The sequence below is a fragment of the Lissotriton helveticus genome, chromosome 9 (genome assembly GCF_964261635.1).
Source record: "Lissotriton helveticus chromosome 9, aLisHel1.1, whole genome shotgun sequence".
Taxonomy (NCBI): Eukaryota; Metazoa; Chordata; class Amphibia; order Caudata; family Salamandridae; genus Lissotriton; species Lissotriton helveticus.
Window position 1 is genome coordinate 1,276,291,410 of NC_136070.1, and position 27,230 is coordinate 1,276,318,639.

Here is a 27,230-nt window from a genome sequence, read left to right on the forward strand (position 1 = left end):
CTGCAAGCTAGCATCACCAGCCGACACCCACTGACCCTTCAGCTGTCACCGCTGCCGGCACACCTGCAGCACCACCAAGACCATGGACCCAGCGCAACCCGCCCGCAAGAACACAACTGAATAAAAGACCTTGCAATGCATCCTCCTCAACGTCCCATCCCTCCACAAACATGCCACCAAAATCTGGGACCTCCTCAACAGCACCACCCCGGATGTTGCATTCTTTACTGAAACCTGGCCCACACCACTTTGGGACCGGACATCGCCATCGCCATTCCCCAAGGATACAAGATCTCCAGGAAGGAACACTTCACCTGCCCGGGAGTAGGAATCGCCATCGTTCACAAATCCACCCTCCGCCTGAGCACACTCCCTGACGAGCCCACAGACCTCTAGGAACACCTTCACTTCAAGATACTGGCCAGCCCTACCTCCACCCTCAGAGGAACCCTCATCTACTGACCCCCTGGGCCCCGCAGACTTTTCGCCAACTCCATCACGGACATCATCTTCCCGCATGCTATCAAGTCCACCAACTACACCCTACTGGGAGACCTCAACTTCCACCTCGACAACCAACTGGACCCAGGCACCACATCCCTCCTGGACAACCTCCACAACATTGGACTCCGCCAGATCGTGACCGAACCCACGCACTCAGCAGGGCACACCCTCGCCCCCTCTTTACAATAGGAAACTCCATCACCTTCAGCCACACCACCGAACTCCCATGGACTGACCATCGATGCTTTCACTTCACCTTCAGAACACCCACCATCCACAGACACCAGCTCCTGCTCCCACTAAGAAACAGGACAGGAATGCGACGACCAGCTAACCTCATCACTCAGCAACTCCACCCCAACCATCCCAGAAAATGATGACCCCAACACCGCAGCCTGAACCCTGCACAGATGGATCTCCGACAGTGCCAACACCATAGCCCCCCTCAAGAAAAACAACAACACCCACGCCAAGAAAGCTAGATGGTTCACCACCGAACTGCGAGAGTCCATATGAAAATGCCGCTGCCTCGAAAAGGCCTGGAAGAACACCAAATCCACAGAAGCCCACAACAACTTCAGAGCCGCCACCAACTCAACAGAAAAACAAGGAAAAAAGTGATTGAAGACAGAATCTCCACTCATGCACACAACAGCAAAGAACTCTTCAACATCATCAAGGAGTTCACCCAACCCACCAGTGAGTCCACCGACATCCCTCCCTCACAAGACCTCTGCGACAAACTCAGCACCCTTTTTCACCACAAAAACAAGAGCATCTACGACAGCTTCGACGAAGACAACCAACACAGTGAACCCTCACCAACCACCCCAGACACCCTGAAGCCAGCGATCGACAACTGGACATCCCTCACCACCAAAGACACACTGAAGACAGAGAAGTCAATCCACTCGGGGCCCACCACGGACTCCTGCCCCCACCACATCTTCAACAGAGCCGCCGACACCATCGCACCCATGCTCTGCCACATCATCAACCGCTCCCTGGCAACCGCTTCGTTCCCTGATGACTAGAAACACGCTGAGATCAACCTCCTACTGAAGAAACCCTCGGCGGACAACACCGACCTCAAAAACAACAGACCTTTCTCCCTGCTCCCATTCCCAGCGAAAGTCATCGAGAAAGCCATCAACAGCCAACTCGCCACATTCATCGACAAGCAGAACATCCTCGACTCCTCCCAATCCGGCTTCAGAAAAAACCACAGCACGGAAACCGCCCTCCTCGCCGCAACAGATGACATCCATACCTTACTGGACAAAGGAGAAACAGCAGCCCTCATCCTCCTCGACCTCTCAGCGGCGTTCGACACAGTCTCTCACCGCACCCTAATACGCAGACTCCAACACGCACGTATCCAAGACAAGGCCCTTGACTGGACACGCTCCTTCCCCTCCGGCAGAACGCAGTGGGTCAGACTCCCCCTTTCCTCTCTGACCCTACACCTGCCACCAGCGGAGTCCCCCAGGGGTCTTCCCTCAGCCCTACGCTCTTCAATGTCTACATGGCTCTGCTCACCCCCATCATCAGAACCTATGGATTCAACATTGTGTCATACGCAGATGATACCCAACTCATCCTCTCCCTATCCAACGAACGCAACACCGCCAGACACAACTTTCGAGAAGGCATGGAAGCTGTCGCCAAATGGATGAAAAACAGCGCCCTACAAATAAACACCAACAAAACGGAAGTACTTATCATGGGCCCAAACCCCAACGCCTGGAACAACACCTGGTAACTCCCACCCTCCGAAGTCCGCCCACCCCCAAGGACCACCCACGCAACCTGGGGATCATCCTGGACTCAGAGCCCAAAATGGACTGCCAGATCAACTCTGTCTCATCCTCCTGTTTCCACACCCTCCGCCTCCTACGTAAGACCTTCAGATGGTTCCCCCTAAAACACAGAAGGACCATCACTCACGCCCTGGTCACCAGCAGGCTCAACTACGGCAACCCACCCTATGCCGGAATAAACAAAAACCTCACCTGCAGGCTACAGAACATCCAAAACGCCGCCGCAAGACTGGTCCTTAACCTGCCAAGGCACTGCCACATCTCCCAGCACCTGCACACACTCCACTGGCTCCCCATCGAAGCTAGAGTCACCTTCAAGATGCTAACCCACGCTAACAAGGCCCTCCACGACACCGGATCAGCATACCTGAACAGCCGACTCAAATTCTAAGCACCCCAAAGGACCCTACGATCAGCCCAGCTCTCCTACGCTGTGGTCCCCCGCACCAGAAAGACCAGATCGGGAGGCTGCTCCTTCTCCTTCTGCGCGGCCAGAGCCTGGAGGGACCTTCTGCTCCACCTCAGATAGATAACATCGCTCCCCATCTTCGCAAGAAACCTCAAAACCTGGCTCTTCGACAGACCCCTTCCTTGATGGACTGGAACCTGCGACCCTCCCCCTACCAGACTCTTTGAGACCCTTACGGGTGAGTAGTCCCGTTTAACAAACACCTGATTGAGTGATTGAGGAAGGTGATGCGATAATGGTCTGTCCAGTTACAGGGGCTAATAGAGTCTAGTTCGATAGTATCATTTTTTGAGATAATAAGGTTCAGGGTCTCTCCCTTGTTGTGTGTTCGTCTGTGGCAAATTTGGGATAACTCATGGTTTAATAGAAAAGTTTTTAGGTTATTCACTGAGTGGTCGTCAAGGCCATTCCAGTGTAGATAAAAGTCACACAGGAAGATCTGGGGTCCTTGAAGATTGTCATTCATTGTGATGATTTCCATGACTTGTTCAGCGAATAAAGAGTTATCATCCGGAGAGTAATAGAAGGCATGTATATTACAAATGGGTTTGTTGTTGCAAGAGATGTTGATTCTAAGCTATTCGCATGTCGACTCGTGACCACTATTGTTACCAATTGGCGTACTGAAAGAGTATTGTGGTAAATGCATGCTATTCCACCCCCTATTTTATCTGGTCTATCAAGTCGAATGATCATGTGACTAGGTGGTACTAGTAAATCTATGATGGGATGAGATGCGTTGTTTCACCATGTTTCTGTGAGGATAACTACGTCGAATTTGTGTGAGATAATGAGGTCGTAGATATCTGCTGCATGCTTATTTGCTGATCTGCAATTGAGGAGCATGCACTTCAGCTGCTTATTATTATGAGGATAGTCCATCTGTGATAAGGAGACGCTCTTGAGGCTATTCTTGTTTATTGCGTTGTGGTTGAGGCTCGGTTCTCTGAAGAGATTCGCTTAAATGGTTTGCATTTTGTTTTTTTTTAGTACTGTTGTTATTCTTTTCGGTCTGATACGACAGGAGGAGGTCATGATTCTCCTGATCGACAACTCATGATTCGCTCTCTTTGGGCGAGAAGCATCACTAGGGAAGGGTGTAGATCCATATCTTAGATTGGCTATGTGTGTGACCCAGGATGTGGGGGTGACTGTGAGGGAATCAGTTCTGTTTATCATGTTGTTATTTGACCTTTGAGTGAGCTGCATATCAGATGTGAAGGTCGTAGGCATCTGAAGGTCCTCCTTAAGATGTTTAAGAAAATGAGCAATCTCATTGATTCTCATTACCCAGTAATCGTGTTTACAGGTATCTGTGGGTTGTGTTGTAAGGTTGGGGAACTGGGTGATGTTATGAGGGATATCAAGTTGGGAGGGAGGGTCCTTGTTATTAGCTGGACAGTTTCGAGATGTATGTGTAAGAGAAGGATTGGAGGTTTGGAGGTGGTGGTAGGTGGTGTAATAGGGATAGAAGTGAGAGGGTTAGGGAATCTGGGCCATTTAAGATTGGTTTGTTTAGGAGATATGGGTTTGTGGATAATAGTGTTTCATGTTTGCATGCTCGCTGAGGGCGCGCCTGTGGTATGCTCTGAGGGGGCAAGGGAGGGAGAAGACGTCCCACAGGGTCGGGTGTTAAGATCATTTTTATATTGGTGGGGGAGCAGCAGAGTTGGGTTGCCTGCTCCTGGTATGGTTCTTGATCTCCGCTTGTGGGGATGTCTCTGTCGTGAGATTGGTGGTAGCGGGTGTGGTTAGGCAAACGCATGCGAATGGAAGAGGGTTGATTGATCTAGTAGTAGCTGTGTGCGTAAGGCAGGAGGTGGGATTTCATCGCGATCACTAGGGTAGTTTTAGGTGTGAAGAGTGGGCTTGTTGTAGACCCCTTTTTTTTAGGCTAGGGAAGATGATGTCAATTAAGGATAGATTTCCAGTTGTGGCCTGTGTTAGTATATTCCCATTATTATATATGGTTATGGAAGCATTTGCCTAGCAGAAGGGAGAGGGGGCGACCGCTATTGTCAAACCGTGGAGTGTTTTTTTTTGGTGTCTGTGACTTTTAACATGGTCAAAAAATTAGTTCTCCATTGTGCTCTTCTTTTTGTGTGACATATAAGGTAATACGTTCCGGTTCCTTTGGAGGTACAGAAGTAATGGTCTGAAATAAGAGTTTCTGGGTGGGATTTAAGTAATTGGTGTTTGCATTTTTTTGATGCATTTTTGGAGAGATTGGAGAGATATTTAATAGATAAGATATTAGAGCCCGCTGGTTCCAATTTACTGCCCATTATTTGAAGCGGGGAGGTACCTCCTGTGGTATGTATCAGATACCCTTTCTACCGTTGTGGGTAAATGAGGGAGTACGTTCGTTGCATAGATCAGATTATTTGAGTTAGTTAATCTGGCCTCTTGTGTCCTGGCTCACTTTGTCTTTCTGGCGTGGATTGTCCGGTCCTCCTGGATCTTTTCCTTTTCATGTTAGGCCTACTGATCCTGGCCCTCATAATCCAGTTTCGCCGTGTTTGGGACATCCTGAACATGGTCAGTTTAGTCCTGGTCTTCCTGGCCACCACTGGCCAGTCCCTTTGCGCTGCCCCACTTGACAATCTGAGCACTAGTCCCCTTGGGCCTAAGCTTCATGGCCCTCTTTCCAGTCCATATGGCCATGATCCTGGTCATTCACCTAGTTCTCCTTGCTCTGGTCTTGAGGGCACATTTGGTGCTTGTCCCCTCGGTCTTCCTTGTTACTCTCCTGCTTGTCCAGGCTTCCTGGACTACTGCCCATTGCCCTCCAGGTCCTCATCTTCGTAGGCCCCTTTAATCTGATCCTGATTGTCCTGCCCTAGTCCTCCTGCTCCTTCGCCTCATGGTTCTGCATGCTAGCCTTAGAGCATAATAACCCTGGGCTTCCTGGTCTGTGTGGTCCCCATTCCCATGTACTCCTGTACCTACTCCTTTCTATCCCTCGTGTCCAGTTTTATAGGCTCCCGGTCCGGGACCATTCCACCCCCACCCTAATTCTCACCCATCCTGGTCTATTCCCCTGGTTTATTTATTTCTCTTCTTTGACTATTCCTAATAATTCTGCTCCCGCTTCATGCAGTCTTGGTCTTAATTCCAGTGTTTTGGTGCTAGTCCAACTGGCCTTGGTTTCTCTAGCTCTCCCAGTCATCCAGTCCTCCTGTCCATCCTAGTGATACTAGCCCTCCTGCTCTCCTGGTTTACCTGTTCCATTTTGTTCTTGTCAATCTGACCCTGGTCACCTCTATCATGTCCCTCCTAGTAATGGTCCTCCTGGGTCTGGTCTTCCTCATCCCTGTAGCGCTGCCCTTCTAGTTCCCATGTTACAGGTCACCCTAGTTCCTGTAGTCCTTCTTTTCCTAGTATAGGATCCCCACAGTCTGGGGCATATTATCAAGGGATTTATCTCTGATTTTTTGGCTTTAAAAGCCAAGAAAGCGAGATACAATTATCTCCCTATCAGCAACAGGGTGCTAACGCAAATTCGCATGTTAGCACCTTTTTCTCTACGTTTTCCCTTGCATCTCTAATGAGATGCAAAGGGGACGTTCCAGAGAAAAATAATAGGAGAAATGTTGCTAAGCGACATTTCTCCTATTATCAAGGATTTCGCTAACCCTGTTAGTGATAAAAAAAAGCAGTGCTAACCGCGGTTAGCGCTGCTTTTTTTACACCTGGTATTTTCCTGACTTAGCCATGATATCCTATGGAAGGTGGATATCATGGCTAAGTTTGTGAGCCCCTATCATCAAGCTAACGTCAAACTTCGACAGATTATCGTTGGTTTTCCAGCGATAATCTCTCATTTGGCAGTTAGCGCGAGGATTTTGATCTCTTCTGAGATAAACCTTGCTAATAGCACGCTATCTCTGCGATAATTTCCAGCGATGCTTAGCGTTAAGAAATTCGTTGCTAAGCATCGTTAGCGATAAATATCGCTAATCGTTGGTAATATGCCCCTCTGTCCCTTATGGGCTTTCTGATCTGGGTACCACTGGGCCTAGACTTCCAGGTCCTTTATATCCCTCTTGGTAATTCTAATCGAAGGTCTCCAGGCCCTGCTAGCCCAGGTCCTTCCTGGCACTGGTCCGTTCACTTCTGCCCCCTCGGTCCTGCTTCTCCTGATCTCTGTGGTCCTGGCCTTCTGTCTCTGGTCCTTCTTTCCATTGATCTCCTGGTGCTGGTCCTCTTTGGTCTGTCTCCCTGGGTATGCTACTCCCGACCCTGGTCGCCCTCGTTCCTCTGGTCCTGGTTGGTGCTCCAAGGCTCTCTTAGCCCTCCTCATCGTTATAATAATAATAATAATAATAATAATAATAATAATGATAAGGCAATTTATAAAGCGTATGATTACACCCTATGGTGAGTCACCAAGATAGGGCCTGACCTGCCAGGTAAAAACAGGAGAGCAAAAATACTGACGGGGTAGAGAAACTCCCTTAGGTCAATCTAGGAGGACTTAAACAACCAGGTTTTAAGACCTACTGGCACATGCATCAACAGAAGCAATTGCGAATCCTAAATAGCGATTTTTAAGGAATCGCTATTTAGGATTTGCAAAAGCCTATACATGTAGGAATCACTATAAAATAGAGATTCCTAAACATTCCTTAATTGCTACTCGCAAATTGCTAGTCGCAATTAAGGAATGCTGTCCCATTCATTCCTATAGGCCTACAGGCCCATAGGAATGAATTGGAGATTGCATGAGCAATTTGCGAGTACCAGTAGGTACTCGCAAATTGCTCATGCAATTTCAAGGGTACAAGGGTGTCAAAATGACACCCTGTTGCACCCCTGAAATTGATCTCTGCACATATGTTGCACACACACATGCCCTAAGAGCATGTGTGTGCGCAAAATGAGACTTTGAAAAATGCATAAAAGTGCATTTTTCAAATTTTTTGCAAAATTACCATGAAGTTCAACTTCATGGTAATTTGCTTCTCCTATTAGCGAAATTGCTAATTTTGTAACTTTCATGCATTGCATTTAAGGAATCTCAATTTAGGATTCCTTAAATGCAATCGCAATTTAAGGAATCCCAATTTAGAGATTCCATAAATTGCGATTTTTGCATTTGGTATGATGCATCCCACATACAAAAATACTGGTCGCAAAGGGGCAGATTCTGAGAATCTGCCCGTTTGCAACCGTTTTTTCCTTTGATGCATGTGCCTGTAAGTCAGAAGGCCTATTCAAATGGTGCAGCTCTCAGGTGCACCTACTGGGAATTCCAGTTCTTTGCCACCAAGTGTCTAAAAGAGTGGGCCCCTAACCTGGCCCTTAGCACCCAGGGCTATCTCACCAGGTGAGGCCTTGCAGATCTCAAGTTATGTGGAGGCAGGTAGGGTTGCACCATTGGGAGCAGATATTTAAGGCAATTGCCATTAAGAATTTTGTGGCAGTTGCACATGTCTTTGAAGGTGATTCTTTTCTCCACTGGGAGCCAGTGTGGAGAAGCGAAGGTGTCAGTAGTCGACGTCCTTATAAGACGATTCAGAAGTAGGCGTGCTTCCGCATTTTGTATCTATTGGAGTTTCTTCAAACCTCCTTAGGCTGCTCCATGGTAGAAAATGTTGCAATAGCCTATCGGAGGAGTTACCACAGCGTAAACAATGGTTTCCTTGCCGCTATGGGGAGCAGGTCCAGCGTCTTCCTCAGGATTTTAAGGATCCCAAAGCTTTTCCCCGCAAAATTTACTTATCTGACTTTCAAAAGACAATTTGGAGTCAAAGTATACACCCAGATTTTTGGTTTTGGATTTGCGGGAGGGAGTCTGGGCCAGGACATCAGGCCACCAGACTGATTTCCAAATAGAAGGGCATTGACCAACTATCAGTACCTCAGTTTTATTACCATTCAGCTTAAGACAGCCGATAGCAATCTGAGAGACCAGTTCCAGACATTATTTAACCCGTTGGCTGCTGCCGTCGGCCATTGGCCGACGACAGCACTACCTCGCTGGTGCTGCCGTCGGCCAATGGCCGACGCGACCGCGCCCGTTTTTTAAAACTGCCGCACTGCCGCAAAAAAAAGCGGAAGCAGCCAACGGGTTAAACTGGAACATGCCATCATCCTCATCATGGGAGAGTGTTACAATTAGCTGCGTATCATCTGCATATGACACATTTTCACATTGTGCCTTTCAACGATCTCAGCTAAGGAGCAGATGTATGAATTGAATAGAGCAGGGCTTAAAATAGAGCCCTGCGGCATGCCTTGTGATAATAGTTTTATCTCAGACATAAACGGTTTTTGGGTGACTTGAAAGCTGCGGAGTTGGCGAAAAGAGGTTATCTAACGAAGCGGTCTGCCTCCGATACCGCACAAGCCTCTGTAAGAGCAGACCATGGGATACGGTGCTGAGGGCCGCGCTAAGATCCAGCAGTATCAGGGCAGCAGTTTGCCCTTCGTCTGCATACGGCCTTAAGGTTTCCGTGGTCAGCAATAATGCAGACTATGTAGAGTGAGATACCCTGAAGCCTGATTGAGAGTGATGTCGCAATTTGTTTGAGTTAATGAAGCTCGTTAGTTGAATGTGCATATGTCTTTGTTTTTTTTTTATAGCAAAGAGAGGAAGGAGGGAAATGGGTCTGAGATTTTCTGATTGCATGGGATAAGCTGTAGGTTTCTTCCGTAGGGGAAGCACAACTGCATGCTTCCATTTTTTACGGACATAACCTACTTGGAACGACACTGATATGAGCTGCTCTAGGTGGAGGATTCATCCCTTGCAGTAAAAGTTTGGACAACGCAGAGTCAATACGAGGTCCTGATTTAATTTGCGTGGAGAGTCCATTTAAATCCTCTAGAGATGGAACAATAACATTTACAAGGTCGCTGGCATTGGTAACCCAGGTCTCTGGCAGAAATTGGATAACTGGGGAATACCCAAACATCTTTTAGACGCGCTGATCTTACTCCACTCAAACACCTGGATTAAAGTTAAACTAGGAACGGGCACACACCTCTCTAAACCCATTCCAACCACAAAAGGGGTAAAACAAGGTTGCGTCCTAGCATCATTTCTATTCAACCTCTTTCTTGCGGACCTGCCAGGGCAACTCGATAAATGCCTCTGTCACGCCCCGAAACTAGGGAAAATCCCATTGTCAAATCTGCTGTACGCGGATGACTTGGTACTGATAAGCCGGACACCAATCGGCCTCCAGCACCTTCTAAATGTAGCCTATTCCTTTTCAGAAAGGAATGCCCTGCAAATAAACTTCAACAAATCCAAGGTCAAGGCAGTGAATTACAAAAAGAGAAGGAAAATCAAGTGGCACATAAAGGGAGAAGGGTTGGACCTAGTGACCACCTACAAATATTTGGGAGTAATTCTGGATTCCAAAACCTCGTTCAAACCTCAATTGGATTCGTTACGAGGGAAGGGAACCATGACTTATCTGGCTATAAAATCCCTCAAGGCCAAACTCCCTGACCTAATGCTCAACCCTCTTCTCCAGGTTTTGCGTGCAAAGCTACACCAACTCTCACATATGGGAGTGAATCGCTTCAAGGGAAGGATGCTGCAGTATTGGACAAAGTAATAGCGAACTCATACAGGGCTATTTTCAACCTGCCAAGATACGTCTCGCCTGCACAAATCCGGTTAGAATTTGGTATTCTGAAACAAACACTAGGAAGGTATGTTATCAGCTGGCATAAAATTTGCAGCCCTGAGTCTGGCTCTATAAACTCCAACGTATGGGAAGAGCTACTCCGACATCGTAAATCCTCAGCTAGAGACTATCTATCTGACTCACTTCAAGTCCTGGGTCTCTCCGACCTTTGGGACATCCCGACAGACCTCTCGTCTTTTAAAAAAGTTGCGAAAAAATCAGCACGCATCATCTCCTCCATTGAGGATAATGACTCATTAGCAAAAAGAGGGCACGGCTGGATCACGCTCGGTGATTATGGAAGAATGCAACCGCAAGCATATTTTAACATTGGAATGAACTTAAAAACGAAAGAAAAGTTTTTAAAATTACGCTTGGGCGCAATTCCGATAATCCCGCATCTGCCACTGTGGGTAAGACAAAACTTCTGAACTGGGGTATCAGAGTGGGCTAAAGAACGGTGATGGATTAAACCCAGATCTTTTGACTGGGTGTGAGTGTTTGATTGGTTCAGATGGTCCGTCCATTACCACTCCCTTTTGTACTGCTTTTGGCCGCCATAAGTGTGGCAGGGTATGCTCAGACGTGAGTCCCTTGCTCACTTTGCCACTGGATTCAAGCAAGCCGGGCTGAAGACGGCTCTAATGCCAGAAACCGGTCCTCGGAAGCTTGTTTCCGGTCCAGGGAAGGCATGGCTTGGCAGTTCGGGTTGGACTGTTCCCATGAGGCACAGGGTCAGACTGATTTGCATATAGCCATGTCTGAAACTGGGGTGGCAGAGTGGGCTAAAGAACGGTGATGGTTTAAACCCAGATCTTTTGACTGGGTGTGAGTGTTTGATTGGTTCAGATGCTCCGTCCATTACCACCCCCTTTTGCAAGACAAAACTTCTCGCAGCAGTGCCGTTTGTGTAAAGCTGACAAAGAAAACATCGTCCACGTGATGTGTATTTGTACAAAATTGAAAGACTCGAGACACAACCTCTTACGACCCTCCTTTAAATCACATGGCATCCAGACATGCAGGCAGGCTGTCAAATTGTGTTTTAACCCCGTTAACACAACATTAAATTGGCGAGTAGTAAGGTTTTTCGAATTAGTAGAAAAAAGTCAAAAGAGTTCCTGAAGGTTGTTAAGCATTTATGGGCAAATAAGGCACTAATATTAATCAAATTTGTAATACTGAGGAACCCCGTACAATGAACTTTTAACAATTATTATCCATGCTTTTATTGTTTTGTAAAGATTTTAATTAATCATGTACAAATAAAACTACTTACTTACTTACTTACTGGTAACCCAGGTCTCTTTAGATTAGGCCTCCCTTGGCCTGTTTTTTTTATCCTGGTCCTCGTGGTTCTGGTCAGGATGTATGACATTACAACGCATGCTTTTACCACGCATGCCTTTACAACGCTGTTTTTACAACGCATGCCTTTACAACGCATAGTGCTTTGGGGCGCTGGATAGTGAATAGTTTAATTTACTATTCCAACTCCAGTCCCCGTGGATAGTCGGGAAGGTGTTGGATAGTAAATTAAACCTATTCCTTATCCTAGAGCGCCCCCCACGGCAATGCGTTGTAATGGTTTGCGTGGTAAAAGTTGCGTTGTAAAGGATGGTTCCCTTCTAGTCATCCTAGCCCTCCTGGCGTCCCCCTTCTGGTCCTTCTCATCCTACTTCCTATCATCACCCTCCTGCTCCTTCCTTCCCCCAGACCCCCTCCACAAGGGCTTTAGACAGGTGCTGCCTCAAATCCTGTCTTGCAGATTTTTATGTTTTTTTGGCATAAAGATTTTTTTTGCTGAGACAGCATTGTCAATGACAGAACAGAGGCTTTGGTACAGACAAGACCTTGCCCACTTGAAACACTGATTAGCATGTTAAAAATCAAAACTACCATTCTCAAGAAACATTGTCCATGTGACTAACATGTCAGCGTGGTGGGAGGGGCCACTCAAGACAAGGGGCCAATCAGCTTCTATGCCTGAAACCCACTCTGCTGGGGGAATACTACGAAAAAGTGTGTTTATTCGAAGGCAGCAGAGTGGGCGACTCCTGTGAATTATGCATTAATATCCTGTTTCCTGCTTTCACTTCCCCTATTCCAAAAAACCGCCATCACTACATTTACCTTCTGCAGCGTCCCAAGCACTGTGGCCCCAAGCACCAATCCCTTATTTGACGTGTCCCTCCCTCTGGGGCACAGATACCATCTATCTGTCTGCATGCCTTGTTGACTGCTGCTGTGTTGCTAGGCTTGAATGACTAAGCAAGATCCCCCATCCCCTTCCTTCAGCCCCCTTAAAAAGAAGCCTAAAGCTAGCACACAGACTTCCACGAAAAGCCCAAAAAGAGCCCAGCACTCAAAAATCATCAAAAGGAGGATAATGGATATTTTAAAAACCAATGCATTCTCCTGAGTGAATAAAACATTAATGCAACATGCTTTAAAACCACACTCAGTATTCGTTCCGGAGAGCTAAGTACTGCTGGGCTGCAGGGCGAAAGATCTGTGTGCCACATTCCGAAGCTCCTGAAATAGAAGTTTGATTCCTACATTACTTATCTGAATATTAAAGTAACATACATCTGTTTGCAAAGGCCTGTGGACTATGGGGCATATTACCAAGGGCAAGTATCGCCGCTTTTTCGGTGAATTGTGCCGAGAAAGCGGTGATACTGCTAGAGCCCTATTAACAAGGGCATTTTGAAGCCTGGCGCAAGCCCACTTTGCATGTCAGCGAGAAACATCGCTAATGACATGCAAAGTGGGCGTTCCCACGTCCAACCACATGTAAAATGTGGTTGGAGGTGGGAACACCCTATTACCTAGGCAGGCCTTGGGAGAGGGAGACCTGCGATAAACTCGTTTATCGCAGGTCTCCCAACGCCTGCTCTGACCAGGCGTTAGGCATTGATAACATGGGGGTGTGGATCATAAAGCTGAATCCACCCCCCCATATTATCAAGGCCCACATTAGCGCGTGAAAACAACGCTTGTTTTCATGCGCTAATGTGCCATATCGCCGACTATCGCCGGATTTCAATTCGCCTACGTGATGCGCATTGATAATTGCGCGCTAAAAAGGCGATGAAATCCGGAAATAGCCGGCGATATGGAGATGTGCGTTGTGCGTTTACTAACGCACTTCTTGGTAATATGCCCCTATGTCCCTTGGTTCTTGCATCCTCCTGCGTCTCCTGGAGGGTGAAACTGAAAGTGAAAGCTTGGAGCACTGGTCTGCCAGGTGTCCAGGGATGTGAGGGGCTGGCTCAAAGAGGACAGTCAAGAGGAACTGTTTTGAGGACCTGGAAGGCCTGAACAGGATGAATTGTTGGTTGAAACCAGGAGGACTGGATTGTGAGGTGTTTGACCTCCAGTGAGTGTGTGTCAGGATTTTCCTGGAAGGCTGGGCATGGGTGTTTGGGGTTTGTGTGTGAAAGTAGGTGATGGATTCTGGCCTGACCCTCAGAGGTCACCACAGCCTTTGCTGCAGGTTCCACCAGCACAAGATCCAACCTTTTGGAGTGAAGTGTGATGTTCCAGTATCTTGAGTGAATTGTTTCACACAAGTTGTCACCCCTTGTAAAGATGTCTATTGAGATACCAGAAGGAGGAAGATTCAAGCAGAAAATGTCTCACGTCAAAGTGCTCACACACAAAAAAAGTTATGCAAAATCATAGAATGTGAAATCTTGTGAAATTTTGCAAAATATGTACAATGTGAGATATGGGAATTTTGTGAATTTTTCTAGCTTAATTACAGTATTTCCCAGTCATACATTTGAGGCTATACCTGCACATGTGAGGCTTACCTGGGTAGAGTTCGCAGTACCTGGGCACACGAGGTTTGAACCAGGCCTCTGATAGTCCATGAACATCGATTCAACAGAATGCCTGAGGTGGCGGAAGTGACATCACACACTCTTTGACCTTGATGACAGCACAGCAAGTGATATCATATGAACTTTGACCCTAAATGTCCCCAGGAAGTTGTGTCACATGACCTTAACCCTGAAGACATTGCAATAACTGAAATCACAGAAGTTCTGTAATGACTGCATAATTGGTTTAACAGAGCAAAGGCAAATGGCCATTTTAGAAACCACCGATGCTGGGGTGCAGAGCTGCTCTTTGAAAGAGGTGGGATGTAATACTGACCCTGGATTGTAGTGAGCCAGACCGGATCTAGGTGGACTCGAGGGGATTCTGCCATGGGAAAAGATTTAAAAAATGGGAGCAAATATAGTATTAAAAGCAGAATCTTCACATAAATCTGCTAAAAAGCCACGGGTTCTGAAAGGACCCTCTGTCATATTCAAGTACTTTCAGGCATTCCAAGCCATTGAGACCTGACGCTCTTGGAGAGTTCACCCCATTGTTTTCAGAACTTTGTATGGATGTCCCCTTATGTCACAAATCACCTCCTTCGTGCCAGTACCAGCATTTTGGTAGGGGTGCCCTCATATGCAATGTGCACCCCTTATGCAACATATTACCTACAATATTCCAGTGTCTGAATTTTGGACGGCATCATATACCTTAGGTACGTTTATGTCACAGTACCTCTAGTATGTCATCAGGGCCAGAACTGGGTCATGGTTTCCCCCTCCCATATGTCATGGTTTTCCTCCCTTATGCCAAGAAGCATCTCCAATGAGCTATTGCCAGTATTTTGCCCTGGGTGCCCTCTATGCCAACAATTGTTGCCTCGAGTCTGCCAGTATTTTTCCATGGGTGCCCTTTATGCCAAGAATTACCTCCTGCGTGCCAGTACCAGTGTTTTTCGCTGCTGCCCATCATGCTAACAATTGCCTCTAGTATGTCTGCGGTAGCATGTTCCCATGGGTGCCTCTGTGAGCCAAGAATGACCTTCAGTGTGTCAGGGACAAAAGAAGACCAGCAAGCATCACATCACATCCTCACTCACTCACTTACATTCACTCACTCACACTCATTCTCACAATCCATTATTCATTCTCACTTGCACTCATGTATTCTCACTCACTATCTTACACTCACACTCCCCCATTCTTACTCTGACTCAGTCACACTTTTACTCACGTGCGCTAATGCCATCATTCCCACTCACTCTCTCTCCTTCATTGATGTACACTACCTGTCACTCGCTCATACTGTTCTCACTCATGTGCACTGTCTTATTGTCAATCAGTCTGACCCACTCATACTCACTAGCACTCAATCTCACTTATTCTCACTACCAGACACTGACTCTCACTCACTGTCACTCACACACGTATGCTCACACATACAGACACACATTCACAAACGTATGCCCTCTGGCACACAAACACACTCTCACTCACATGTTTGCATATAAAAAAGGTAAAAACCTTTTGTTTACCAACATCTGCCACTGAAGGTTTCGTTCTAGCTCCTGGTTCCCCATTTATTTATTACACTAATAATTAATAATATATTAATAATCATTATTAGTGTAATAAAAAGATTGGCTGAAAATGAAGGTGGAGCACGATGTTCATGAGGGCGAGCTGCCTCTGCCTGCTTGGCACAGATGTTGCTACTTCTGGAGCCAGGGGTCGCAAAAGCAGTGCCAGGGGTCGCACAGGGTGAGCCTGGGGTCGCAGCTGCGACCCCTAAATGACGTCCAGGTGAAAGTCGAGTCTTGCAGTATGAGGCTGTGGTTAGCCATGATATGTGAGGGTGCACCTGTGCATGTGAATCTGTGACCTGGCATTTGAGGCTGTCTTTGGGGTTTTGAGGCTGTAATTTGTACCTGGCTCTGCTTCAAGCCATGCGGTGCCGTACCTGGGCAAACGACAACACCCTCTAGCTATGTGGGATGGAACTAAAAGAAACATATAACAGCATGTATTACTTTAGATGTTTGATGACGTTCACATATAATAAGGTTCTTTAGACTTCAGTGAAGTCATTGGGGCCGATTCACATAACTAATCTGAGACAAAATCCTAAACGATCTACTTTTGGTGTTCACAGAAAGCATTTAGTAGTCTTAAGTTAGGATTTTGTCTTGTTAGAATTTTGTCTTAAGACAAACTTAAGTTTACCTTAAGACAAAATCCTAATTTAAGACAAAATCCTAATTTAAGACAAAATCCTAATTTAGCCCCTTCCTTGCAGCGGTAATTCCGCCGTGGTGTGGGAATGTAATTAGGGGGTGTAACCCCTTGCATGCTCAGGACGGCCCCCGGCCGTCCTGCGTCACGCTGGGCGTGTGCGAAGGACGGCCGGGGGCTGTTCAAACTCTCTGTTCACTGTTTATTTCTGCAGCGCAGGCTCGGAATTCTCGCCGCGCTGGGGAATCGTCGGCGTCCTGAGCACACCCCCAGCGTGAGGTAGGACGGCCGAGGGCCGTCCTGAGCACGCAAGGAGTTAAGACTGCTAAATGCCTTCTGTGAATACCAAAAGTAGTACGTTTGGATTTTGTCTCAGATTAGTTCTGTGAATCGGCCACTTTGTCTTTAAGGTCATCAGTGTCAAGACCCTGTGGTGTTCCTGGGTTCAAAGGTCATATACGGTCACTCCCTGTGATCACATCTTAATACCAAAGGATGTGCAACCTCACTTCCGCTACTCCTGGCATTCTGGTGAGTGCTTTAGTTGAAATTTTAGAATTAAGGCAAAGTTACCAGACCATCTTATCATACATAGAGACCAACACATTGTGCCCTGTCGTTCCTACTCTGGATTAATGCCCCTGTTGCAGTCCAGCCTCTGAACTCTAGGGGGGATTTGTGTTCCCTCTTCTCTGCTGCCCTCGTGTTCCCGTCCTTTATTTCCCAACCACAAACCACAGAGACTTCTGGCATTTAGAAGAGAATAGTAAAGCTTGTAAGGTTTATTGCCAATATTAAGAGGCACTAGTGCTAATGTATAGAATACCTTATTAGGCGCAAATGTACATTTCTTTAATACTTCCAAAATGTTTTAAATACTGTACATCATGATCCAGCGAACACGTCTCCTTCGGCAGGTCCAAAGAGCTGCGGGTTCAAGTCCCCCGTGTCCTCTTTTCCCACCCTTTGTTGACCACTCGTGTGGCCGACTCCTTGAGTTTGGGAAGCGTCCACCTAACTCTTGACATGGCTGCTGGTTCTGCTCAAAGCTCTTCTGGAGGAGTCAAGGCTGCTCCGCGGACAGCCATGGATGTGCCCAGTGCCTTGTCCAGTGGGTTCCAGAAGTCCAGACTCTGTACAGATGGCTTGGCAGCAGTAGGGTGGCGGGGGAGCGGTCAGATGTACACAGTAGTCTTATGGGGATATGAGTCAATGCTGAGAAGTTGAGTCCAAAGCTGTTAATCTCTGGGACAGGCAGAGCACCCATATCCCACCATGGGTGGATGTCCGCTGCGGACCCTCAGTTCTGCGGAGCGATGTTCTGGAGCGAGCCGGCAGACGCCAGCGGGCGTGGCTTGATCTCACGGCTCTTCATGTAGGACAGGAGCTGCTCCGGGATCTCAGCCAGAACGTCCTTGGCGAGGCGGGCCATGCTCAAGATCTGGTTCCCTGATCGGTCAACGTAGTCCCTGAATGGCACAAACTGCAAGAGACAAGAAGTGAAGAGAACAAGTCAGGTTTCTGGAGAATACCAAGCAGCACCTCAAGGTCTGAGGCCATCACCGTCCTTGCAGACATCACCTTTGCCAGACTGAGAGTGAGACACAACAGTTTTATGCACTTGAGATCTTTAATTGCGCATTCAAGGAAAGCAAAACTACAATTTTCACTCTAATTATTTCTGGCCTTTGCTATTGTACCTCGATGATCTTCGATCTGGTCCTATTACCCCAATACTCCAATACCCGCTTTGGACTCTTTTCAGCCCAATTTTCTACACACATCTCATCTCATTCCCTTGGCTTCCTTCTTCATTTCGTTTATTCTGCATAATTTTCTGAACTTTGAAATGTATTTGGGTTTTTGCCTTTTCACATGTGTTTTCATCGAGGAGAACGACCTCCTCCACATGTCTCAATCTGGCTTCCGTGCTAATTTTAGCACGGAGACTGCCCTTCTCGAGGTCACCGACGCCATCAGGGAGGTCTTAGACTCTGGAGGTAAGGCCATGTTGGTTATGCTTGATTTGTCGGCGGCGTTCGACACCGTTCCCCACGAGGGCCTCTTTTTAAGACTCTGGGAAATTGGCTTACGTGGGACGGTGTGGAGCTGGTGTAAATCTTTTCTTACCGGCCGCCGGCAAATGATCTGGGCGCCTCCTTATTCTGCGGATATGTCGCTGCTAGAGGTGGGGGTGCCTCAGGGCTCTATTCTTAGCCCCATGCTGTTTAACATCTTTATGGCCCCTCTGGCGGTGGTAGCGGAATCCTTTGGCGCCCAGATCATATCCTATGCTGACGATACCCAGCTTCTGTTCACTTGTGACAGGGGTGGGGCTTTCGACGGCATACGGATTAGGGACTGTCTTGGTGCTGTCTTCGAGTGGTTCCGGCGTCATGGCCTAAAGTGCAACTCCGACAAATCGGAGCTGCTTTTTTTTGGCTGTACCCCTGACCCCAGCTGGAAGGCCTGGTGGCCACAGGATATGTTTCCCCTGGACAATGCCTCTCTCAAGGCGAAAAACCTTGGAATTCTGATTGACTGTGACCTATCTTTCAGGCCCCATATCATCGGGCTTTCAGGGAAATGCTTTGGCATTCTCTGGATGCTTAGGAAATGTCTTCCTTTGCTGTCACTCCACCACAAAAAAACAATTGTGCAAGCCCTAATAGGGTCGCGTTTAGATTATGCGAACGCCCTCTATTTGGGTCTACCTAAATATCTTTTGACCCGCCTGCAAGTGGTGCAGAATTCTGCGGCTCGAGCCATCTTTGGGCTCCCGTGACGGGCCAGCGCCGCTGAGTTACTCAAAGCATTACATTGGCTGCCCATCTCCAAGAGAATCTTATTTAAAAGCCTGACCTTGGTTTTTAAAGCCCTTCACGGTATAGGTCCCAAGTACATAGGGAAACGTTTCTCTTTCTACCTGCCTAGCAGGGCTTTGCGGTCAGCTTCTTTGGCTAAAGTGGTTGTGCCTGCCATCAAGCGTTCCAGAATCGGAGGCCGGTCATTCCGGTATCTGGTTCCGCGGGGCTGGAACGAGCTACCTCTGTTTTTAAGAAAGGCTAACAGCCTTCTAGCGTTCAGGAAAGAACTGAAAACTTGGCTTTTTGCTGAATAGTGGTTTTTGGTTTTTCCTCAGCTTTTAGCTGTTGTGTTGTTACTCTGTACCTAGTTCTCTTCGCCAAAGCGCTGGGATGCTCTTCGGAGTAGCCGTGCGCTATAGAAGAAAATAAATAACATAACATAACATAACATTTTCCCTACCATTGGCATTCTCTTAGAAGCCAGAATCTGTAATTACCACCTCGTCTGTCTTCCTTCTCAGACTCTTTGAAAACATGAGTTGAGTTCTCTCCTTGGAGACAGGCAATCTACTTGCCCCTAGACATTTTGGACCGCGCCCAGCGAAAGGAGCCCTGGCCCTCCGGCCACCCACTGCTACACCCCTGCTCCACTTCCTCCCTCCGATCAACCAAGGGACCGCCACTGCTGCTTCTCCTGCAACAAATGACCGCTAGTCCGCACTGGATCTCGTGCCACTTCCACCCAGAAGAACACAAACATCCCAAAACCACTCCAATGCATCCTGCTCAATGCCCGATCACTCAGCAAACACGCTGCAGAAATCTGCAACACCATCACCCTCTCCACTGACATTGCCTCCATCACCAAAACGTAGCTCAACCCCTCCTTGAACTCTGACATTGCCACCGCAACACCCGACAGCTACAATATGATACACCAAGACCACACCAACAAACATGGCAGGGGCATCGTCATCATCTTCAAGGAATCCATATGATTCATCGCCACCAACGACGACCCCGCACCTCTCATGGAACACCTCAACTTCCAACTACAGACCAATGCCAAGAGCAAGATAAGAGGTACCCTCGTATACATGCCCTGGGTCCCCAACAATTTTTTCGCGATGTCATTTCAAACCGCATCGCCCCCGACCAACTCCTACCACTATGTCCTACCCGCTGACCTCAAATTCCATGTCGAAGACGCCAAGGGCGCCAACTCCACCACCTTCCTGGAGAACCTGAACAACATCAGCCTCACCCAACTGGTCACCGAACCCACACACAAAACCGGACACATTCTTGACTCCATTTTTACCTCCACTGAGAGAATCAAATTCTGCCTTGTCACTGAACTCACCTGGACCAACCATGCCATTGTTCACTTTACACTCTCCGATGCTCAGCACACCATCACCAAGCATCACAGCTCCTACCACCACAGCTGGGCAACGTAACTGAGACACAATGGGCACAGGCCCTCAGGACTACCCAACCCAAAGCTTCATCTGATCTTGACAAGGCCGTCTAAAACTTCTCTGCATGGATCACCAAATTCGCTGGCAGCCACACCGATAAAACCAGCAAAAACAACAAAACCTGAAAACAAGCCAGCTGGTACACCCCAGAGCTCAGAACCGCCAAGCGCCACTGCTACGGACTTGAGAAATGATGGTGAGCCTCAAGGAACCCCCTCCTACAGAGCCGCTCACAAAGCAGCCCTCTGCAACCACCACCTGCGCATCAAGCAAGCCAACAGAGCAACCATCACAGCCCATATCTATATAGCAGACAACCACTCAAAAGAACTGTTCAAAATAGTCAAGGAATTCTCCAACCCGGTAGCCACAGAGAACACCATCCACCCCTCTCAAGAACTCTGCGACACCCTCTTGGACTACTTCCACAACAAGATTGCCACCATCAACAACACCTTCGACTCCCATCACGCTGCTCTAAACCTCAACAGCCTCAACCAACCAGCACACAGCAGCCAAATCATCACCACTTGGTCTCCACTCACCACTCAGACCACCACGGCCATCATGTCATTCATCCACTCTGGGGCACACACCGACCCCTGCACCTGCCGTCTCTTCAACCTGGCAACCAACCCAATCAGCACGGTACTCAACAGCATCAACAACACCTCCAGCTCTACATCAGCCTTCCCAGACAGAGGGAAACACTCAGAGATCAGACCCCGCCTGAAGAAACCCTAAGCTGACCCCAGCAAACTCAAAAATTATCGACCAATCTCCCTGCTGCCTTACTCAGCCAAAGTGCTTGAGAAAGCCATCAACCAACATCTTACCGAACACCTGGAACAAAACAACCTACTTGACACCTCCCAATCAGGATTCCGTGCCAACCAAAGCACCGAGACTGCACTGATCACTGCCACAGATGACATCAGAACCCTCTTCGACTACGGAGAGACTGGCCCTGATCCTCCTCGACCCCTCTGCTGCGCTCGACACTGTTTAACACCACATCCTCATCAACAGATTCTACAACATAGGCATATAGAAAAATGCCCTCAAGTGGATCACCTGACAGAGCATGTGGCTGCCACACTTCACCTCCAAACCCAAGAACATCATGTACGCCGTACCCCAAGGAAAATCCTTCAGCCCCACGTTGTTCAACACCTACATGACACCCCTCGAAGAAATAGTCAGATCCCACAGCCTCAACATAATTTCCTACGCAGACGACACTCAACTAATCCTCTCGCTCAACGAAGGCCTTTCCAATGGCAAAACCAACTTCTGCGACACCCTGACCAACAGAGCCAACTGGAGGAGAGACAACTGTCTCAATTCAACTGTGACAAGACAGAAGTGCTGATCTTCGGGAAGAACACTTACATTTGGGACCACAGCTAGTGGCCAGCAGAACTCGGACCAACACCCACATCAGCAGACCATGCAGGCAATCTAGGCATCATCTCGACAGCAAACTGACCATGAAACGACAAGTGCATGCAGTTGCCTCCTCCTTCTTCCACACCCTTCGCATGCTCCGCAGAATCTTTAGATGGATCCCAACCAACACCAGAAGGAACGTCACTCAGGCCCTCGTCATTAGGTGCCTCGAGTACGGCAATGCTATCTACACCGGCATCTCCTCCCAGCTCCTCAAAAGACTCCAGATCATACAGAACACAGCTGCCAGATTCATTCTAGACCTCCCCAAACTGACCCATATTACCACCACCTCAGAAACCTCCACTGGCTCCCCATCCCGAAGAGATGCCCGTTCAAGATCCTCACACATGCCTGCAAAGCTCTCCACGAACAAGGACCTTCCTACATCAACCATCGACTGAACTTCCATCTACCCACAAGACACTTGCGCTCCTTCTCACTTTCCCATGTGCACCCCAACATTTGTTGCATCCGCAACGGGGGCTGCTCCTTCTCCTACATTGCCGCTAAGACCTGGAACGAGCTTCCCGTCCAACTCTGAACAGCATCCTCCCGGGCCGATCTCAGAACGCAACTCAAGACCAGGCTCTTCGACTGAGACGTCACTCCCAGTACACCCTCAGGATGATAGTGCTGCGTGTTACAAACGATGATTGTCTCTGGCTTGTCCCTGTTTCCTCATCCATTGCATTCCAAGCCCAGCCCGAGTACCTTGTTGTCACACTTGCAAGGTAGCATCTCCCAGAGTCTCACAAATGTCCAGGGTAAGATGAGTCTCCCTGGTACCTGAAGTGTCTCAGGGAATAAAGAGAAAGGAGAGAGGGATACAACTGACCCTCAGTGTTAACTTCCAGCTGCTAACGTTGAAGAGAGTGACAGAGGCTTGGATTTTGTATTGTGGGTCAAACAAAACCTACGAAACACGTGGTGGGCAGAACTTCCCCTGTAGGACTTTTCATTGGCTGCCTACTCAGCCCACAAAACACCACAGGTTATGCACATAGATTTCAAAAGCAAATACAGTGCTCCTCACCCCGAGTTGGCCCGAATTTGGTGTGGGGTAAACCGGGGTGTGGGATGTAAGAAATTTCTTATTCTGGCAGGTATCTTTGCACAAAATTCAGGCTATATTGAGTGTATTTCCCCTGGGATAGGGAAAAAAATAACTGTTTAGACCTGGAAAATCCAGGTCCTTTACTAGACATTTTTTTCCCAAATCCACTGAAAAACCCGCTGACCTTGTCTTCCTGCTCGGGCCGGCCAAACAGTCATGCACACTTTGCAAGTTCTCCACGCAGGCTGTGTTACAGCCTGGTTGGAGAACATGCCCAGGCGTCCACTGCCTGTCTGAGTGCCGAACCATGGTGCTCAGATCAATCACAACGCTGCATTAAAGCATTGTGATTGGCTTAGGGGAGCCTGGGTGCTTCCTCTTTCAGTCCAACGGAGAGGAGAGTGGAGGAGAGAAGCGGCGATAAGGTATGTTTTTTTTCTTTTTTTTTTACCAGTCTGCGGAGTCTCTAAACTTGTAAACGTACTATTAAAATGCAGTTTTGTGAATACTGAAAATGCGTAAACATACACACACATGTAAGTTTACCTTCATGATTCAGGCCCTTGGTGTGTTGTTCAGCATCACACAACATTTGCAGCAAGATTAAAGTGTAAACCAATGTGCCGAAAGCACCACTAGAGGAAGAGAGCGCAACGGAGTGGGGCGTCTCCAGAAGAAGAAGATCCAAGCACATGTCTGTGGCCAGCAGGGCACCGGCTCAAGATAAGCAAGGACTTGCTTGATTTATTCAGCTAGGGGATGGCTCTATCCCCAACCAGTGGGGGGCTGCAGGAACTGAATGCCATGTTGGCATTATTTTATTTCAGGTTTGCAGTATCCAAATTGTCTTTTGGAGATGTACTAGTGCTTAATTTGAGCCACTGATTGCAGGTGGTGGCCACTGACACTTTTTTGGTCACCAGAACTTATTGTTCATCAGACTTTGATCAAAGTAAGGAAAATGAGGAGAAAGATAAACCAAAGATGAAAAAGAATGAGATGAAGAGACAGAAATGTGTAGTGGTGGAAGAAAAAGGTATTAGGCAGAAGCCAGGTTTAATGGGTCATTCTGAAACTCTACCTGTACAATGTCCCGCTCTGCGTAGCGCCCCCTGGAGGAGACCCGCACCTCGTCGCCATCCAGCTCCTCCATTGCTGAAAACAGAAGAAAAGTCATTAGTAACAATATCATTATTGACTCCCAGCACCAACAGAAACAATATCACTGTGAACATACATTGCGTATGATGTCATTAGATACAATGTCAGTGCTGATGACGTCACTGGATAGGATATTCATAGCGACTCTAAATGTGAAACAGAATATCCCCATTGATTCTCAATGCGAATGATGTCATTGACTGGGATATTCCCATTGGTTCTTGTTGGACAGGATAACCCCACTGGGTCTCAGCACTGATGATGTCATTGGGCAGGATATCCCATCAGCACTGATGATGCCCTTAGATATGATATCCCAATTGACACTCAGCGCCGACAATGTCATTCAACAGGGTATCTACTTTGATTCTCAGTGCCAACGATGTCAAAAGACAGGGTATCCACATTCACTCTCAGTGGCTACAATATAATTCGACAGGGTACCCACATTTACTCAAAGTGCCAACTATGTCATTCGACATGGTATCCACATTGACTCTCAGTGGCAATGATGTAATTCGACAGGGTATCCACATTGATTCTCAGTGCCAACTATGTCATTCAACAGGGTATCCACATTGACTCTAAGTGCCAACGATGTCATTCGACAGGGTATCCACATTGACTCTCAGTGGCAACGATGTCATTCGACAGGGTATCCACATTGACTCTAAGTGCCAACGATGTCATTCGACAGGGTATCCACATTGACTCTCAGTGCCAACGATGTCATTCGACAGGGTATCCACATTGACTCTAAGTGCCAACGATGTCATTCGACAGGGTATCCACATTGACTCTCAGTGCCAACGATGTCATTTGACAGGGTATCCACATTGACTCTAAGTGCCAATAATGTCATTCGACAGGGTATCCACATTGACTCTAAGTGCCAACGATGTCATTTGACAGGGTATCCACATTGACTCTAAGTGCCAACGATGTCATTTGACAGGGTATCCACATTGACTCTCAGTGCCAACTATGTCATACCAATCAACTCAGTTGTGCTCATTTTATCAATTGAGAAAAGATGAAAGTCTGAGCAAGGTAACCATGATTGTAACCTTCTATTGGTCCACAGGGTTAGGCACACAGACCTACTCGTGTATTTTACTGGGATTGGAGCTTTGACTACAAACAGATCTCGGCAGTGGGCGGATCATGGCCTGATCTACCACACAGATGATTTTATTTTCTAAGGAGACATTTCAAATAAAAAGTGAAACCATGGCTGTTGCTTGGAAGACATGGCTCCCATAATGAGTGTTGTGGAAGCGCACGGTCTTGCGCCTGTAACTCATTGGGCGTTTTCACCATAGAACAGACACAAAAAAATAAAAGTGCGATGTGGAACATTCGAAAGTGCCAGTGTCTACTTTGCACAGAAAGGTTTGGCGCACTGTTAGTGTCACTGTAGAAGTCCGAACACTGCAGACTACCACTTTCAATCGAATCTACTGGAGACGAAAGAGCAACGTCAATCAATCAATCAATCAGGTGTTTATATACCGTGCTACTCACGCATGAGGGTCTCAAGGCGCTAGGGGGGGAGACGGCTCCGGATTAGTCGAAGAGCCAGGTCTTGAGGGTCTTCCTGAAGGTGTGCAGGGTCGGGGAGCGTCTGATGTTTACCGGGAGCTCGTTCCCGATCTTGAGGTCTTTCCTAAACGTGTGCAGGGTCGGGGAGCGTCTGATGGTCACCGGGAGCTCGTTCCCGGTCTTGAAAGTCTTTCCTGAACGTGTGCAGGGTCGGGGAGCGTCTGATGTTCACAGGGAGCTCGTTCCAGGTCTTGAGGTCCTTCCTGAACGTGTGCAGGGTCGGGGAGCGTCTGATGTTCACAGGGAGCTCGTTCCAGGTCTTGAGGTCCTTCCTGAACGTGTGCAGGGTCGGGGAGCGTCTGATGTTCACAGGGAGCTCGTTCCAGGTCTTGAGGCTCTTCCTGAACGTGTGCAGGGTCGGGGAGCGTCTGATGCTGACTGGGAGCTCGTTCCAGGTCTTGAGGTCCTTCCTGAACGTGTGCAGGGTTGGGGAGCGTCAGATGTTCACCGGGAGCTCGTTCCAGGTCTTGAGGTCTTTCCTGAACGTGTGCAGGGTCGGGGAGCGTCAGATGTTCACCGGGAGCTCGATCCAGGTCTTGAGTCTCTTCCTGAACGTGTGCAGGGTCGGGGAGCGTCTGATGTTCACCGGGAGCTCGTTCCAGGTCTTGAGGTCCTTCCTGAACGTGTGCAGGGTTGGGGCGCATCTGATGTGCACGGGGAGCGTGTTCCAGGTTTCGAGGTCCTTCCTGAACGTGTGCAGGGTGGGGGAGCATCTGATGGTCACCGGAAGCTCGTTCCAGATCTTGAGGTTCTTCCTGAACGTGTGCAGTGTCGGGGAGCGTCTGATGTTCACTGGGAGCTCGTTCCAGGTCTTGAGGTCCTTCCTGAACGTGTGCAGGGTCGGGGAGCGTCTGATGTTCACCGGGAGCTCGTTCCAGATCTTGAGGTCCTTCCTGAACGTGTGCAGGGTCGAGGAGCGTCTGATGTTCACAGGGAGCTCGTTCCAGGTCTTGAGGTCCTTCCTGAACGTGTGCAGGGTCTGGGCGCATCTGATGTGCACGGGGAGCGTGTTCCAGGTCTTGAGGTCCTTCCTGAACGTGTGCAGGGTCGGGGAGCATCTGATGGTCACCGGGAGCTCATTCCATATCTTGAGGTTCTTCTTGAACGTGTGCAGGGTCGGGGAGCGTCTGATGTTCACAGGGAGCTCGTTCCTGGTCTTGAGGTCCTTCCTG

At 48.1% G+C, this 27,230-nt stretch overlaps 1 protein-coding gene across 1 annotated transcript in view; it reads right to left on the bottom strand.

Annotated features, from left to right (window-relative positions):
* Nucleotides 1-17,638: 17,638 nt before the first annotated feature.
* CPNE9 (copine family member 9) overlaps nt 17,639-27,230 on the bottom strand; it is a 482,542-nt gene continuing 472,950 nt past the window's right edge. The window contains exons 14-15 of the mRNA XM_078659325.1: nt 24,377-24,450; nt 17,639-17,984 (exon numbers count right to left, since the gene is read on the bottom strand). Of these exons, the coding sequence (XP_078515451.1) occupies nt 17,802-17,984; nt 24,377-24,450 (257 nt within the window). The 3' untranslated portion in view covers nt 17,639-17,801. The remainder of the gene's footprint in view (nt 17,985-24,376; nt 24,451-27,230) is intronic.